Source organism: Thamnophis sirtalis, unplaced genomic scaffold (assembly GCF_051295495.1).
Source record: "Thamnophis sirtalis isolate CommonGarterSnake01/CBP01778 unplaced genomic scaffold, rThaSir2_p1.2 scaffold_3, whole genome shotgun sequence".
NCBI classification, from domain to species: Eukaryota; Metazoa; Chordata; class Lepidosauria; order Squamata; family Natricidae; genus Thamnophis; species Thamnophis sirtalis.
In genome coordinates, this window is record NW_028261383.1 from 79,906,183 (window position 1) to 79,923,240 (window position 17,058).

At 36.9% G+C, this 17,058-nt stretch overlaps 2 protein-coding genes across 2 annotated transcripts in view; one reads left to right on the forward strand and one right to left on the reverse strand.

The window, feature by feature from the left end:
* Positions 1–104: 104 nt before the first annotated feature.
* On the reverse strand, positions 105–11,922 carry EMC3 (ER membrane protein complex subunit 3). Its single transcript, XM_014057514.2, has 9 exons — positions 11,860–11,922; positions 11,000–11,201; positions 8,423–8,480; positions 4,654–4,747; positions 3,064–3,168; positions 1,759–1,840; positions 1,579–1,658; positions 935–1,017; positions 105–280 (listed from the first exon to the last, which is right to left on the reverse strand). Exons 2-9 carry the CDS (start codon positions 11,152–11,154, stop codon positions 152–154), a joined length of 786 nt encoding a protein of 261 aa, XP_013912989.1. The 5' UTR covers positions 11,155–11,201; positions 11,860–11,922; the 3' UTR covers positions 105–151.
* Positions 11,923–12,002: 80 nt separating this feature from the next.
* Positions 12,003–17,058, forward strand: part of FANCD2 (FA complementation group D2) — a 42,900-nt gene continuing 37,844 nt past the window's right edge. The window contains exons 1-3 of the mRNA XM_014057278.2: positions 12,003–12,054; positions 12,787–12,871; positions 16,458–16,595. Of these exons, the coding sequence (XP_013912753.2) occupies positions 12,805–12,871; positions 16,458–16,595 (205 nt within the window). The 5' untranslated portion in view covers positions 12,003–12,054; positions 12,787–12,804. The remainder of the gene's footprint in view (positions 12,055–12,786; positions 12,872–16,457; positions 16,596–17,058) is intronic.

Here is a 17,058-nt window from a genome sequence, read left to right on the forward strand (position 1 = left end):
CAGTTAATCTCAGGAGATGCTCTTGAAGCAAGACTTTTTGCCTGCAGCAACATAATTCACAGAAATTCTGATCAAATTTATTCTGGTCATCAATAAGGACACACTTCTGATATTAAACATAACTGATTTAATGTCAACCAAATAAAGGTCCTCAGAACATGGATGTCTGCAATTCTTCCTTAAACATGCCTTCAAAGCGGAGATCTTTAGCCATGAGTTCTTCCTCAACATCCTCCAGTGCCCACTGATGGTCAGTCAGTTCTAGAGCCTCCCATTCTGTCTGTAATGGCAAAGAAAGAGCACTGATAGGACCAGTAGAACACACCCAATAGCTACACTGGCTCTTTTGAAATTTATGGCAAGGTCTTATTCAATATCATGTCTTAGGAGTCTAAATTTGAGCAGTTGGGTATAGATCAATGATTAACTTGTTTAAAAACAGCCTGCACATTTAACCAGCCATCATCCTGGCCAATATGTCAGTCAGTGCCAATGCTTAACATATAACCATGGCCACATTTTGCATAACACATCACTTTTATCCAAATAAGATTCATAGAAACTTCGACGTTGTTTTCTCTCAATAAAAATAAACACTGAAGTAGCTCTATAGATTACCAAGTCAATTCCTCATATTTCTATTGTGTCCACAACTTAAACAAATTCAGTCATGTGAGTTTCTTCCCAAACTCTCCAAAGCACTGATCAAGTTTGTTGAGCTTGGTTGCTGCTCTGAATTGTGCGCGCCAGAACCCGGAAGAGAACAGCTATCTGGCGTGCATGTGTGTGGCGAAACCCGGAAGAGCAGCTGGCCAAAGGTTCGTCCTAACGGCTCTATAGCTATTCTTTCTTTAAAGGCATTTCCCCTGTACATTCAAGGAAATGCTACCTATGATTTGAAGAATTAATTTCAGCAGTTGGATAAGTCTTGTACCTTGAATGCTTTATTGGTATCTGCAGGCATGGCCATGGCTGCTCCTGTCATCTGCTCCTGCATTACTCTGGACTGATCAGCAGCTAGAAATATGAAAAGAAGTGGATTATTATAGTATGCTCTCTACAAGCATACTAACACAAAAAGACATTTCGGAAAGTGATAAACCAACATTCATCTCTGTAAGTAATGAAATATCGTTTCCATGTTCATCCAATTATGTATAAACAATAGGCTCAGTTTTCTTTAGCATTAAACTGAAGACTAAAAGCTTTACACCTAAGTAGGGCTAAGGAAGTACATTTTAATTTGCAGAGGATACTAGCATGAATAATTTGATTTGCAATCATAACACTAAAATTATTTCAATTAGAGTCAGCAATGAGAAACCGTTTTAGGGTAGAAAAATAATAGTTGTGAATTCCAAATTGTATAGTATGTATGAATTGGATTTCTCACAATCCTTCTGAATTGAAGCTACAAACAAGTATTTCCTTGAGTGGACGTAATTTATGTCAGGTCATGACTCATTCAAAAGGTTAACTGATTAGTAATATTCTGAGGAAACAGTAGCTACATTTGACTCAAATTTTCTCTTGTCTCTCTGTAAAACTTTTAATTTAAATGAACAGAAAATAACTTACCATTATCTTGGCCAAGAATGAGGGTATAAATGCTTCGAAGTCCAAAGACATTTAGAAAATACCAAGAAGCTGAGCTTACCCTAAAACATCAAAGAAATTAAGTGTTATTTAAGTAATAAGGGCCTGTGTACAAGATTCTAGATCTGCTTCAAATAAGGTCAAACAATGAAAAACTCTTACCAGGATGCATCCAAAGTAAGCAATTCAATACCCTGTTGTAGCATTGGTTTAAAACGCAATGTCAGAGGAAAAGGGACTTTTGCTGCAAACGTTTAAAAAAAAGGTCTGTTAAAAAGAGAACTATTCTGTATGGCACATTGCCTTAGAAAAGGAGATATATTATGAGAAGTTGTTTAAAGCAGAACTTTCCATAACTGAAAACAAAACAAAAAAATGGAAAATTGAAAAACAGAAAGGCAAGAAAAGTTCAAAAAATAGAGTAAGCAGAGGAAATGCACAAAGTAGAAAGCAAATATCTCTTAAAACAAAGCAAATTAAATTAACAAGTGCCAGGGTGGATTTGATTTAAATCAAGTCAATTTAAATCATGATTTAAATCACTAGTAAAAAGGCTTCATTTAAATTAACTCAATTTAAATCATAATTTTTAAAGAGCAACTGACATCTCTGTCCAACAACGGCTCCTCCTCTGACCTGCCGTTGACTCACTGACAGTCCCAATAATGCAGAATATATATAGCCTCATGCTACATAACTAAGCTCCGTTTCCTGCTGAATAAACTGAATTATTATTGTAACTTAAATAGAAAACCATTTTTAGATAGATTTTTATTCCAAAAGCATTTTATTAAAATAAAATTGATAAAAACAAAAACATCCAATTTAAAGTTTAAAAAATCCAATTTAAAATTTAAAAATCCTATTTTTTTTTTAAATCATCAATTTTTATCCACCCTGACAAGTACTACATATATACTGTCAAGAAAAGTGCAAATTAATACAAGAATAAAGCAGAAGCATTTTGGCTAGTGTATAGTATTGGCAAACGAGAATAGTAAGCTAAATTGTGTAACACATACATAGATCAATTACTTCCAAAAGGAAGAACATCTTTATGCAACATTTATGCAATAAATATTCCACCCAAAAACAACAAATGTATCATCCAATATATCAAACCAAAATTTTCACTCGAGGCTCCATTTATCATACTTCAGATAAACTACGTCGAGACTCTATTGTTAGAAAGGGTGGAGAGAAAGAGGAAGACCATCAGCAAGGTGAATGGATTCAATTACAGGAGTAATGGGTGCACAGTTGAGAGACTAGGTTAGAAACTGAAAAAATCTATGTTGTTCCTAAGAGTTGACACTCACTTGATGGTACTTAATAAAAAAAATATTAACAACACCTCCCCCCAACCGCATTGTTGAGGAACTATAGAATGCATTTTATTGCATCTGCATGCAAAGTATTTCAAAGGTTTTTGACTGTGTAAGTTCAGAACCCTAGATTGACACTCACTTGTGACAAAGCCTGAGAAGGTCATGTTGATCCAACCACCAATTAAAATCATAGGTAACACATTTGTTACATTCCCCTTCATCATATCTGTCAGCATGGTAGGATCTGCAAGACAAACAAAAGTTGAAGTGAATATATGGCAGTTTGCCTCCACTGTTGGATTTCTGAAAAGCTTTGAGTATAAAAACAGAATAAAACAAAAGATCACCCTGACTTAATCTTCATTTTAACATGTAGCAAGCCAGTGTAGTACAATGATTAAAGTGTTAAGAGTAGTCCACTCTCACTCACAGAAGGTCACTGATTGACTTTGGATGAGTCACTCTCAGGACAAATAGTATTTAAATTTGCTTTTTGAGAATGACTGGTCTGTAGGCCTATCTATAGGCTACTTTTCTTGTAAATATTGTCAATATCTCTTGAAATTTCTCCAGGTACACCAAGCTAACGCTGAAAACATTTTTGGATCTTTCATAAACAGCCTATTAATTGATTTTACTCAAATTAATAAGTGGCTTTTCTTTTTTTGATTTTAGCCTCTATTCATTTGGAATTGTTCTAAAATTAATGTTTAAAAAGAGAGTAATGTATAAGTACTCTTAGGTTGTACATACATAAATTAATAGATCTCAGTTGTTATTTTTAACTGTCTTTCATTTTAAGGATATGAATGCGGCAAAGTAGCTTTTAAAATAGTAAACAGTAGCAAAGTCTTAATTGTTAGGATCAGAATCTGAAATTGCACAAACTGCTCCAAATTTATCCCATTCAAGAACCTGGAGTGTGTTATTCTTGCAAAACAATTAGAAGGAAGTAACTACATTTGTTTGAAAGCTTTAGCCACATTGACCACATTGTCAATCCTATAGATTACTTTAGCACTCTAAAGTAGAGGCCACACAGTGACTCTGTTCTGGAGGTTAGAGATCTATGCCACTTACTATTTAATTCATTTAAATTTTAAACTGATAGGGGAAAACTATGATGACTGAGGTGAGAACCTCACGCCTAAAAGATTGTTCAATTTATCAGTGCTCAAGTTAATTCCCTATATGTGTGGAATCCCAGAATGGCAGAAATGTTGTTGACAGAATGGTCTGACTTTGCATCTACTCCAGAGAGCAGCCTCTATTTGGTAAGACAACACAGGCTGCTTGAAAACCAGCAAACCAGAATGTCAAACTAGACTGTATTTGAAGTATGCCACTGTAAAACAAGCCAATTTCAGACTATAGAATGCTTTGCTTATATCATAATCTAAACTATAGTCAGTGTTTGGCTAATATACAATAGAAAGCATAATCACAATGTAAATTACTGGACCATTCAACCATATGTTACTTTAAAGTATTCTGAGCTCTTAATATTATGTGTTATTTGAGATACATAATGAATAAAGGAAAACCACACTTCTTTAGATGATCCTGCAGGATTTTCAAGGACTAAAGCAGAAAGCACACAAGATATCTAGCTTGTTTTATTTTTCTAAATAAATCAGCCATCAAATCAATAGCTATTTCTAAGCCTGAAACAAAACTAAATGTTTCTAATAACATTAATAAAACTATTTCAGGAAGGCTTCTTACATACCTGTCATTGGAGAAGGAGGCACTACCTTTCTTTTAGTTTTCTTAAAGAACCCATCATCAGGATTATTGAAATAATATTTCCGGGTCAGAAAGGACTGAAGGAAAAAAGACAACATTTATCAAAGACCGGGTTTAATCTCACACAGGCTAACTAGAAAGTGGATGTTATGGGAAGGCTGTAAAGCTATGTTCCAGTATGTCAGGAAGAGTGTATAGTTATGCTAACAGAAAATATGTTAGCTTAAATATTGCTAGAATGAAGAAGTGAAAGACCTGTGAATAAGGAAAACTGGATGTAAAAATGTGATAGCTGTAATGAGATAAATTGTTATACTGAAAAAGTTATAAAAATTAAGGAATGGTTAATATTAAATGCTGAGATAATACACAGTAATAAAAATTAAAAAATGGAAGTGGATAAAAAGGGCTAAACAAGGATCTTCCAGAAAAATAAAATAGTAGGTCAAAGAAATGCATTAAAAAAAATTACAAAAAGGTCATAAACATGAGAAACTTTAATCATAGGAAAGCTGCAGGTATAGATGGTACAGCAGGCAAAATGTTAAAAGACTGCTTAAAGAGTGGCTGTGTACCTTGGATAACATGAGTACATTACTAGACCCTATATTAAGAAAGTATACCTCCAGATACTTTTGTGATCTGGCCTTTCTCACAGGCTGTTTCCTGGACTTAAAGGTCATCTCCAGCATTTTCCAACATAAACTTATTGCATTATTTCATATTTTTTTCTTTTTCTTGATATTGATTTGACATTCAGTTTATACACCGCATAAACGAAAAAGCCTAAACGAAAAATTACATCTTTCATAATGTATGGTGTTCCCAGTTCTTCAGTTAGTAATATTTAAGGCCTTTGAACTATGGTGCTGGAGAAGACTCCTGCGAATCCCTTGGACTGCAAGGCGATCAAACTGATCAGTCCTAGAGGAGATCAACCCTGACTGCTCTTTAGAAGGCCAGATCCTAAAGATGAAACTCAAATACTTTGGCCACCTAATGAGAAGGAAGACTCACTGGAGAAGAGCCTAATGCTGGGAAAGATTGAGGGCAAAAGAAGGGGACGACAGAGAATGAGGTGGCTGGATGGAGTCACTGAAGCAGTGGACTCCAGGGGATGATAGAGGACAGGAAGGCCTGGAGGAACGTTGTCCATGAGTTTGCGATGGGTCGGACACAACTTTGCAACTAACAACAACAAAAACAACCAAAATTCATTTTTAAGAAGATCTCGCTAGATATTTCATCACCAGGTTCTTCATTCAGAAATAGCACTTGGTACAAAAGGCTGAAGTATTGTCCTCTTTCCTACTTTTGATACTTCAGCATTTTAAATGAACAGATGTCAAATTTGATTGCTCCCTGGGCCTGGATGTGCATATTAATAATAGAAACACTTTACATTTTAAAGATAGTGAAATATATTTAACCTTCCTGAGAACCGATGTTCTAAGAATAATCTCAAAGCAATCAATATCTTTTTTTGTTTAATTTTTACTCAGAACAGAATCTTCCCATTCATTTTACTGCAGTCCAAAAATAAGTCTAAATGGAAAGATGTCACCCTCATTTTCTTTACGAGCCTCTGTGAATCTAAGTCTGGTGTTGACTTTTGGCCCTGACCTCAAAAAAGGGTAACCCAAAGCTTATCTAGTTTAATTTTCACTAGGAATGGGACTTCCTCATGCATTTTACTGAGGTCCCCAAATAAGTCCAAACGAAAAGCTGTCACCCTCACTTTCATGGAGAACCTCTATAAATGTCAGCTTCTGACCTGACTCCAAGGAACCCTAATCTTAACACCAATCCTAATCCTAGTACTCGTTTAATTTGCATTGGGAATATAATTTTCCCATGTGTTTCACTGAGGTTCAAAATAAGTTTGAATGTAAAACTGTCATCCTCCCTTTCCTTAAGGACTCTCGGAAAATCTAACTCTGATATCAATAGCATTTAGGCTTATATATCACCCCACAGCACTTTACAGCACTCTCTGGGTGGTTTACAATGTAAAAGCATTATTTGCATATTGCCCCTCAACAATCTGGGTCCTCATTTTACCAATCTTGAAAGGATGAAAGGCTGAGTCAACCTTGAGCCCCATCAAGATTGAACTCCAGACTGTGGGCAGAGTTTGCCTGCGATACTGCATTGTAACCACTGCACCACCAATGCATTTGGTGCAGATGTTGGTATTGGCTCTGATTGTAAGGAAGCCTAATCCTAATCATAAACTGAACCATAATAGTGTAATTTTCACTGGGAATGGGATTTTCCCATGTATTTTCTCAAGATCCACAAAAGTTCCCAATGAAAAACTATCACCCTTACTTTCCTTAGAGAACCCCTATAAATCTAACCCTGATGACAATATTCAGACCTGACTTCTAGGAAGCCTAGCCCTCATCCAAATTTTAAGTGGGAATGAAAAGCTTTAATTTTAAGTCCAAAAGAAAAGCTGTCACCTTCACTTTTCTTAGAGACATTCTGTACATCTAACACTGATGTTGCTATTGGCTCTGTTTTAAGGAAGCCTAACCCTAACTCTATTTTAATTTTCCCTGGAAGTGGCATTTTCTCATGCATTTTACTATGCTCACAAATACATCCCAATGGAAAAGCTGGGACCCTGATGCCACTTTCCTTAGAGACCCTCTGTGAATAATAATCCTGACATCAGTTTTTAGTCCTGACTTCAGAAACCTAACCCCAAATCTAATCCCACTTTAATTAATGGGATTTTCCCATGCATTTTACTGTAGCAATAGGTCCAAACATAAAAAAGCCACCCACACATATTTGCCAGAATCTTTGAAAATTTAAGCCTGTGGTTAAATTGTGTAACTCTAACACTAATTTAATTTCTATTTGGAATAGGATTTTCCTATGTATTTTACTGTGCTCCAAAAATAAGTTCAAATGTAAAGGTCACTTTCTGTAGAGAAGCCCTGAGAGTCTAACGGTATGTTGGGTTTTGGCCCTGATGTCAAAGAAGCCTAACCCCAACCCTTATTTTTACTGGGAATAGGTTTTTCCCACACCACAGCCTATAGCTTTAACATAATTAGGTCTTGTATGACTCCCAAAGATTAGCCATTCAATAGGCGCTACAGCAAATCTATTTAAATACAACTTGTACCCATTTTCAAGCTCTGCAAGTTCTCCAATCTATTCCAGTTGATCAGGACAAAGGATGTGAATCAATTGTTACGTTTTCTATTTTGGTTTCTAAATAACCAACTAGACACATGGACATTTTCCCCCCGAATGCCATCACTCTGCTAAACAACTAATTTTCACAACACTGTCAAACTGTTCACTAACACTGTATTACTATTATTCTTCTCATCGTTCCTATTACCTATCTCCTCCCACTTATAACCATGTTGTTTGCATCTTTATAATTTATATTGTTTTGTGTGTTTCCTAGTATGATTTGATTGCTTATTAGTGATTATCACTAAGTGTTGTATCTTATGATTCTTGATGAATGTATTTTTTTCTTTTTATGTATACTGAGAGCATCTCTCTCTCTCTCTCTCTCTCTCTCTCTCTCTCTCTCTCTCTCTCTCTCTCAACAGGAACTAGTTAACTGGAGAGGGATGGATTTCTCATTTCATTTGGCACAGGAACCACAATTAGTAGCACAATTACTGGAAGATCTGGTTTACTCAATCAGGCAAACATACACAATAGCCTTTAATTTCAACACACAATAATGACAATTTCACAAATAGGAATCTCTTACACACCTGCTTTGGAATGTACTTTCCATTTTCTCTGAGGACTCTACTTCGAATGAGAACTTGGCTGAAACAAAACAAGGCCATTACATAAAATAAAATAGGAAATCAGCAAAGAGATGCACTCGTGTATGTTACATTTGGGCAAACTGAGAGAAAATATCTTAATGACCTTAACAAGACTAGTTTTCATTTACCAAATAACATCATCCTGAAAATATTAAGGAAATACATGAAGCAATATGTCACCTTGTGTTAGTTGAGAACTATTTCATTCCTTTATGCTGACACTGTCAATGTTTTATATTTACCTTTAATAATGCTTTCATGAATTGCATCCTCCATACAGTTTTATGTTTAAGATAACATAAGCCTTAAACATCCAAAGGTACAGCTTAACAGATATGAATCGATCTGCTATTTTATGGAAATAAAATCATACATAGATCCTTACTGACATATAAACAGCAATGAAGTTTGGTGCCTGTTTCATTTATTTCATGAACAGCCATTCAACTTGCAATAAGCCATTAGGAAATAGGCATTGTTTGCACTTCCTTTAGGTGCAGTAGCAAGTGAATGCTTACTATAATAGGTGATTTTTCTCATACACATTACACCATTAGCCCATAGCAACTATTCAGTAATATTTAAGGATTCCAGACATTATTAACTCATCTTTATTTCTGCCATAATAGGATTTACATCTAGAACGTGACCTGACCATTGCCAAAATTGGATTATTTTTTTCCTTTCATTGTAGTGTACTCTTGGTTATATGTTTTGAATCACTGTCTTACTGCATTATCTGTTCAAGTTTCAATTTCAGTTGATAAGTAGATGATTTGATAGTCTGCAGCATTCACTGATATGAAGCAAAAGTCATACTTCTTTCATCCAGATCCTGAGGTAGCAATATGTCCCCAATCCTTATCTCCATACTATTACTTCCATGCTTGAAAATTGATATAATGTTCCTATTGTGGAATGCAGGGTTTGTTTTGCACCAGATATAAAAAACCCATGTAACAAAGTTCAATTTTCCTTTCCAGGAATCTGAAGGTTCAATCATTTTACATTAATACCCTTCACTATATCTCTTCAATCCATACTTTTCTACACTGGCAAATTGTATTAGCTTCCATTGCGTCCATACTCTGATTTATATATTGTTATTCCTCAATTTACAACCATTTATTTTAATAATGATTCAAAATTATGACAGCTTGGAAAAAGTGACTTATAATCTGTACTTGCATTTACAACTCTTGCATCACCCCCATGATCATGTGACAAAAATTTGAGCGTTTGGCAATTAGCTGACATTATGAATAGTTGGAGTATCCTATGGTCACGTGATCATTGCAATCTTTTCTGCTGATTTCCAGCAAAATACACCCACTGGGGAATTTTCAGGATTTGCTAAATGTCTGGTGATTTGCTTAACATTCACTGCAAAAATTGTTGTAAAATCAACACCAACTTGACTTACAACTACAACAACTTAGAACAGAAATTTCTGTCCCAATTATGGTCATAAGTCAAGGCCTACGTGTACTGTATTTTGTTCCTTAGATTTTCATTTCTCCCTTTGTTCAGTCTGCATCAACTCCGTCCAAACAGAACTTTATCAGTCTTCTCTTTCATCTCAACCCATTCATTTTTCCTTCAATTATCTGTTTTGTGATTGATCTTCAACCATTCAGTTTATGTGACTAAACCACCTCAACCATGCTTCTTTTGTACTGTCACTCATTTTATATAGTCTACATTCATTCAACACCAATAATCTTGATCTTATCATTTATTTTACTACATTAACTTCTTAAATTCTCCATTTCTACTATGATCAATATTCATTACATCTCCTAATGACATCGCAATCATCCTTTGTACATTTATCAATATATAAACTAACAATAAAGAGGGTATCATACATCTTTATCTTTCACTGTGATCAGTGCTGAACTATTCACTAACATTCTATTTATTCTCATGCAAACTTCAAACATGTTTTGATCTTATCACATTCACCAACCACCTTTCAACTCCATGTCTATACAAAACATTTTATAATTCAAGCCTCGTTGTATAATTTTTTCTTTTAATTTTCCAGCATCAACTCAATTGTGCTTTAGATTTATTGATTTCATTTATCTAGCATGAACAGATTTTAAACTACATATTTAAAGCAGACCTTTCTAAGTAGATGCCCATCACAAAAATTAACACTACCTTTCATTCTTGGATCTTTTGCTGTTGTTATATATGGCAAGAATAATTATATGTGGCAAAAGTATTAAAAGAGTAATACATTTGTCTGTCTCAGGCACATATCATCAAGACTTGGCATAATCTAGTCTGTGATTGGGTATCTTAGGAGCAAAGGAAGATCAAAGGATACTCCCAGATTTCCTAATAAAATATACACAGCCACAGGAAGAACTGATACAAAGTATAATATGTGCCATCTTTTGCAAATGGCAGCTCTAGATCCTCCAGCATGTGCCATAATCAATCTACATAGTATATTATTATAATTATTATTTAAAGAAACACTTGTCAACTATTTAGGGCACCTCTTACCTGTCAGACACTTGTTCCTGAGTAAGCTTTTTATCACTCTGGAGAAGGATGGATACATAGTGACGAATCATCCCCACAAAGAAGGTGATGAAGACAATGGGAAGCACCACCCATAATCGAATATTGGAATCCAACAACAGTTCTGGCTCACTCATTTTTAAGAAGAGTTCTGGTCATGCACACCAGCTTCAGTCTTTAATCTCTAAAAGATCACAAATGATGGTATAACTATTCATGTGTCTAAAAGATGCCAAATAAGAAATTATCACTGCAAACTTTTCCAGAAACATGTACAAAATGTATATTAAAAAAAAAATCTAGAACAAAAATAAGATTTGGGAGATGCCATGAAAGGTTTGAATATTATTATTTTTTATTTGCTTTCAAGGAAAACCTCATGCTGGAGCTGCTAGTCTGACACCAAGGCTTAGATTTGCACAGGAGGAGAGAGGAGGGCGTGAAGAATAAAGTTAAAAGAAGCAGGGGCTCATTTAAAAGAAGATATTAGGCTCAAGACCTGTTTTTAACCTAAAGGAACTCAGTTCGAAAGCAGAAGAAATAAGATACGCCAAAGAAGGCTTTAAATTTGCATTACTGTATGTGTCTTTCCCTTTCCACGAAGTAATCATAGTCCGCTTTCACACGCCTGGAATGAAGTACCTGGGACTTGAACTTCGGTATTTTTTTTAAAAAAAAATAAGACATACGGAAATGATTTTATCCCTATTTCTTAAATCAGAACCATCCCGCTCTTTGGAGGCCCCATCTTTCCAAATACGGCAAATGGGGAGGCCGAACCCCCGAATTCTCTGGTCTTGCTAATTAGGGAAACATTGGGAGACCCGCTTTTCAACACCGACCTGGTCCCCCTTCAGCCTTCCGGGATCAACGACTGACGTCCTCTTAAAGTGCCCGGCAAAATGGCTGTTTCCTAACTGATGAGGTCATCTCAAAGCGCCCCCGGCGGGCGTTTGGCGGGAGAATTCCAAAACGGGAAGGAGGAGAGCGCGCGCCCAAGATGTGCAGTGACTGTGTTGTGTAGTTGCCCCTCGTTGGTAAGCAATAAGCAGAGAGTGTGGTTGTTTGGCTTAGTCGTCGGCGGAATGCTTGCCTTAGGAGCCTCGCTTCTCCTGGCAGTGTCGCAATCAGTCGGAGAAGGGAGATGACACGATGAAGTGATTTGAAAAGGAAGGGATTCACAAACGCGACAACCATTAAGAAACAAAAACCCTTCTCAGGGAAATAATGGAATGTCTGAAAGCCTCAACAAGCATTCTGACAGCAACAATTTGTTGTACAGGATACCTGTATTCAATTGTGTTATTCATGAAAATATATTTAGGTTATCCTAATCACATATTTGACTCACTGGAGAAGAGCCTAATGCTGGCAAAAGAAGGGGAGGACAGAGAATGAGGTGGCTGGATGGAGTCCCTGAAGCAGTAGGTGTGAGCTTAAATGGACTTCAGAGGATGGTAGAGGACAGGAAGGCCTGGAGGAATGTTGTCCATGGGGTCGCGATGGGTCAGACATGACTTCGCAACTAACAACAACAAAACAACAAATCATATTTGCCTGCTATGATATACATACACTCTGCAGATTATTACAATAGCTCCTTTTGACACTTATAGAGTTATATAATAATCTTTCAAATAAAATCATTGTGCTGGAATGCAATTGTGTGACTATGATTTATTTGTTACACAATTATTTGCAAAGATCTTAATTTAAAGGCATGTTTTCTTCAGCCAGTCTCTAATTTTCACCTAATTTTCTTGATCTAGGGAACATCAACACCTGTCATGGCTTCAAAACGGAAATTGTTCAAACCTCATGTCAACAGTGAAAATCTGATAGAAGAATTACCAAGTATGTAAAGATGGAACCTTTCTTATATAAAATCCCTGCCAACGACATTAAGCAAAGGAATGCTATTGCTGTTAGAACTGAAGAACAGCAACAAGAACAAGCTTTTTCTTCCCACTTGAAGTACCTTTCCCCCCACATCATAAGCAATGAATATGAAATGTTAATTGTAGGCTTTCAATAATGTCACAAATAAGTTGTCATAAATTTTCAAATATCTATTTTATTTAGTTAGTATAGAATTTTATATATTGCTCAGTTACAAACATTGATCCTCAAATATTGTTGTCGCAGTTGCAATGGTTTAGGACAGTGGTCCCCAACCTTTTTATCGCCGCGGACCAGTCAGCCTTTGATAATTTTACCGTGGCCCGCTGAGCGCGCGCAGGGGTGGGGGGCGTTGTTCGCAATGACACATTGATTGTCGTGGGGGAAATAGGGGGTGGGAGTATTAGGTATCTTCACTACCATATATAAAAGGAGATACTATCTTAAATAACAAAGTGGGCCCCCACCTCCAAAATATACTAAAAGAAAAAAGATTCCATGTGCTCAACTAATTTTTTTTTAAATCATCACTATATTATGGACTACAGACATATATATATATATATATATATATATATATATATATATATATATATATATATATATATATATATATATATATATATATATATATATATATATATATATATACATACATACATACATACATACATACATACATACATACATACATACATACATATATATATGTTTTCTGAGGTTTTCGCGGGTGTTAGTATGTAGGTCTCTAGTTGTTCGGGTTTTCTCCCGCGTAGAATTGGAGATGTCTTGGCGACGTTTCGACGAAGTCACATTCGTCATCTTCAGGCTGCTGCTGACTACTTCAGGTTTGGTGTTTCCAGGAGTAGGGTATGTATGTATACATACATACATACATGCATATATACATATATACGTATGTACGTACGTTTATATATAATGTCCAAATAACAGGAAAAGCACTTCAAGGACCAAAGTATATTCCTTTTTTGCAGCCTTAAGAGAACTCTCGTTTTTTGAGGCTCAGAACCAGGCATTCTCGTGGGCTGCAAAAAGGAAACGCGACCCGGGAGCGCAGCCTCCAAGAGTCCATATCGCCAATAACTACGCGTGGGGGGAAAGGAAATGTGTTTTGTGAGGAAGAGAAAGAGCGCGTTTCACCGATGCCCATTGGCGAAATTTTGGAAGAGAGGCAAGAGACTTCAGGCACCGAGCCCCCACCCCTGGCTGCGGCAACTGGAGCGGGCGGGAGGCAGGGAAAGGGTGGGCAAGACCGCCGCTTTTCCACCGTGCGCTGCCCCCCATCTCCCCTCAAAAGACCCCCCCGCCCTCGGCTGCCCGATGTTCTCTCTCTCTCTCTCTCTCTCTCTCTCTCTCTACCTCTCCCGCCGTTCCTTCTCACAAGCCAAGGCCGGGCGGGGAAGCCGCCAGGGCCTCCAAGGGCTCCGCTTCCAGCGCATGGTCCGCCCCCTCCTCGCCTCGCTTCCAGGCGAGCCGACTGAGGCAAGAAAGGAGAAAGAGGCGGAGGCGTTCACTGAGGGGACAGCTGACTCGGGGAGGGGGCGGAGGTGGTGTAGTAGCGGGGGATTCTTCCTCCTCGCCTCACTTGCTCCTGTGCTTCCGCGCAGCTCCCCCCCTCCGGCAACGGCGCTGCATGAGTGAAGAGTCGGCCGTTGCATGGCCCCCGGCCGCTGCGCGGCCCGGTGCCAGGTACTCCACGGCCCGGCACCGGTCCGCGGACCGGGGGTTGGGGACCACTGGTTTAGGACATCAATGCTCCATATTATTTATATCTATATAGCAATAACACTTAGACTTATGTACTGCTTCATAGTGCTTTACAGCCTTCTCTAAGCAATTTACAGAGTCAGCATTGCCACCAAAATCTGGATCCTCATTTTACTGATCTTAGAAGAATGGAAAGCTAAGTTATGCTTGAGCCAGTCAGAATTGAACTCCAGACAGTGAGCAGTAAGTTAGCCTGCACTACTATATTATAACCATTGCACCACCACAGTTCCTATATGCCTTTTGATGGCTAATTTGTCAAAGTGCCAAGCTTCCAGAAATTCTCTGGTGTTTTTGGACTTGCTTGGTCTAGGATACTCAAAGTTTTCCATTTAAAATTATGGTAGGTGTATCCATTGGTTTTGAAATTAAGGAGTTTTCATAATGTCTTCTGACTGTTCTCCTGTTTCCCGGAAAATAAGACTTCCCTGGATAATAAGCCCCATTGGGGCTTTTGAGTGCATGCGCTAAAATAAGCCCACCTCTGAAAATAAGCCCTCCCCAAAATTATTGCAACACCACGTTTGCTACCTCCTGCACCTCAAAAATAATAAGACCTCCCAAAAATTAAGGCCAAATGCTTATTTTGGGGGTCAAAAGTAAATAAAACCCTGTCTTATTTTCAGGGAAACACGGTAGTTGTTTATGGCTATGATCTGCTAATCTTCTGCCTGTTTGTCCTACATTGTGGCTTTTGAAGTCCTTACTCTGTATGCTGTAGATGATTCCTGTTTTTAATTCTGGGGCTGGTTTCTGTACGATGGTGATGCCATATTGTGGTAATGTCTATTGGTGATTTCTGAGATGTTTGATATATGGCAGTGCTATCCTTTTCACAGCTTGTGTTGCTTATGCTGTATTGAATTAAGTGGTCAGGAACAATGAAGTTGTGTCCATGTCTATTTTGTTGGAAGATATTGTATGGATGATCTGTTTCATTTTTCTGATGTTCAGGTTGCTGCAGTGTGTTTGTGCTTGTCTAAATACGGCTCTTACAGTTTCTCTTGTGGGAGGTTGGGATGTTACTTTGGTAGTGGAGCACTTGGTTGATGTGAGTGATTTTATGGTAGACTTGTGATTCTAATTTGTCATCACTCTCTGCTGATGAGTATATCCAAGAAGGTTAATGTGTTGTTGTTTCCTTCTTTCCCTAGTGACTTTGAAGATGTTGATGGTTTTATGTGTGTTCTGTAGGTGGCCCTTTTTAATTATGGCAAAAGTGTCATCTATGTACTGGATCCATACGTTGGGTTCTAACATTTGCTAATCAGAAAATATACTATCAGACTCCTGATTTTTTTGCCACTAACACATCTATCCTTCTATAATGTCCACATTATAGTATACTGGTATAATAATCTTAATTTGAATATATAAACTTCTTGATAGAGTCATATTTGAGAGTTGAGAAAGACATGTAGTGTATATAGAGAATGCAATTCAGAAAAAAAGTTTAAGTCCCATTAATTTTGTTTTAATTCATTATGAGCATCATATCCAGCAATTATGATCACAATATACAGATCTACTCTTAGATGCTTATAAAGCAGAACCATTTTTTATTATTTTCCCTCTTTAGTATCTACAAGTGGCTTGTCAGAAAGTGTTTTACAATCCCTCGCATTGCTGTTTCAAGGCAGAAATAACAGAACAAAAAAGGGATAACTTTTTTACTGGAATGTTAACTTATGCATTTAGCTGTTGTGATTCTACATTAATTCCAATATGCATTTTGCTTATGTTTCCCTATTAGAAACAAAAAGGCCTCGAATCTCTGGAAAGAAAAAGTCTGTTTTACAAGATAATGATATAGAAAACAATAATGCTTTTGGGCATCTCCTTAAGACTGCAGGGATTACATTGAAAGCAGGAGAAAAACAGAACGAAATAGGTATTGTTTGTTGTGCTATGCTTCTTTGGTAAATGGAGTAGTTGGTGTTAGATATGCAAATCTGGGGGGGGGCAGGGAATTATTTTCTTTCTTTTTCTTTTTCTTGAAGACTTTTGAGTCTTCAACAGGAAATATTTCAGTTATATATGAAATAAATATCCATCACAAAATGGATGATAATGATGGTGAGGATGATTAATTTTCTTCTGTGTTTTTATATTATATCTTCGACATACATTATATTAAATTTAACTACCTATATTATTTTTTTCCTGATTTACTGCCAAATTGTGACTGCCCTATTACTTTTGGGAAAACCAGTTTATTGGTTCTTCCTAGCATTTCAGTTTCTCTCCCCTCCTCCCTTTTTTTTTTTTTTTTTTTTGATTAATGTTTCTGGAAACATTGCAGTCCTTTCTACGTTTAGGCATATTTACCAATAATATTTTTGCAAAAAGAAGAA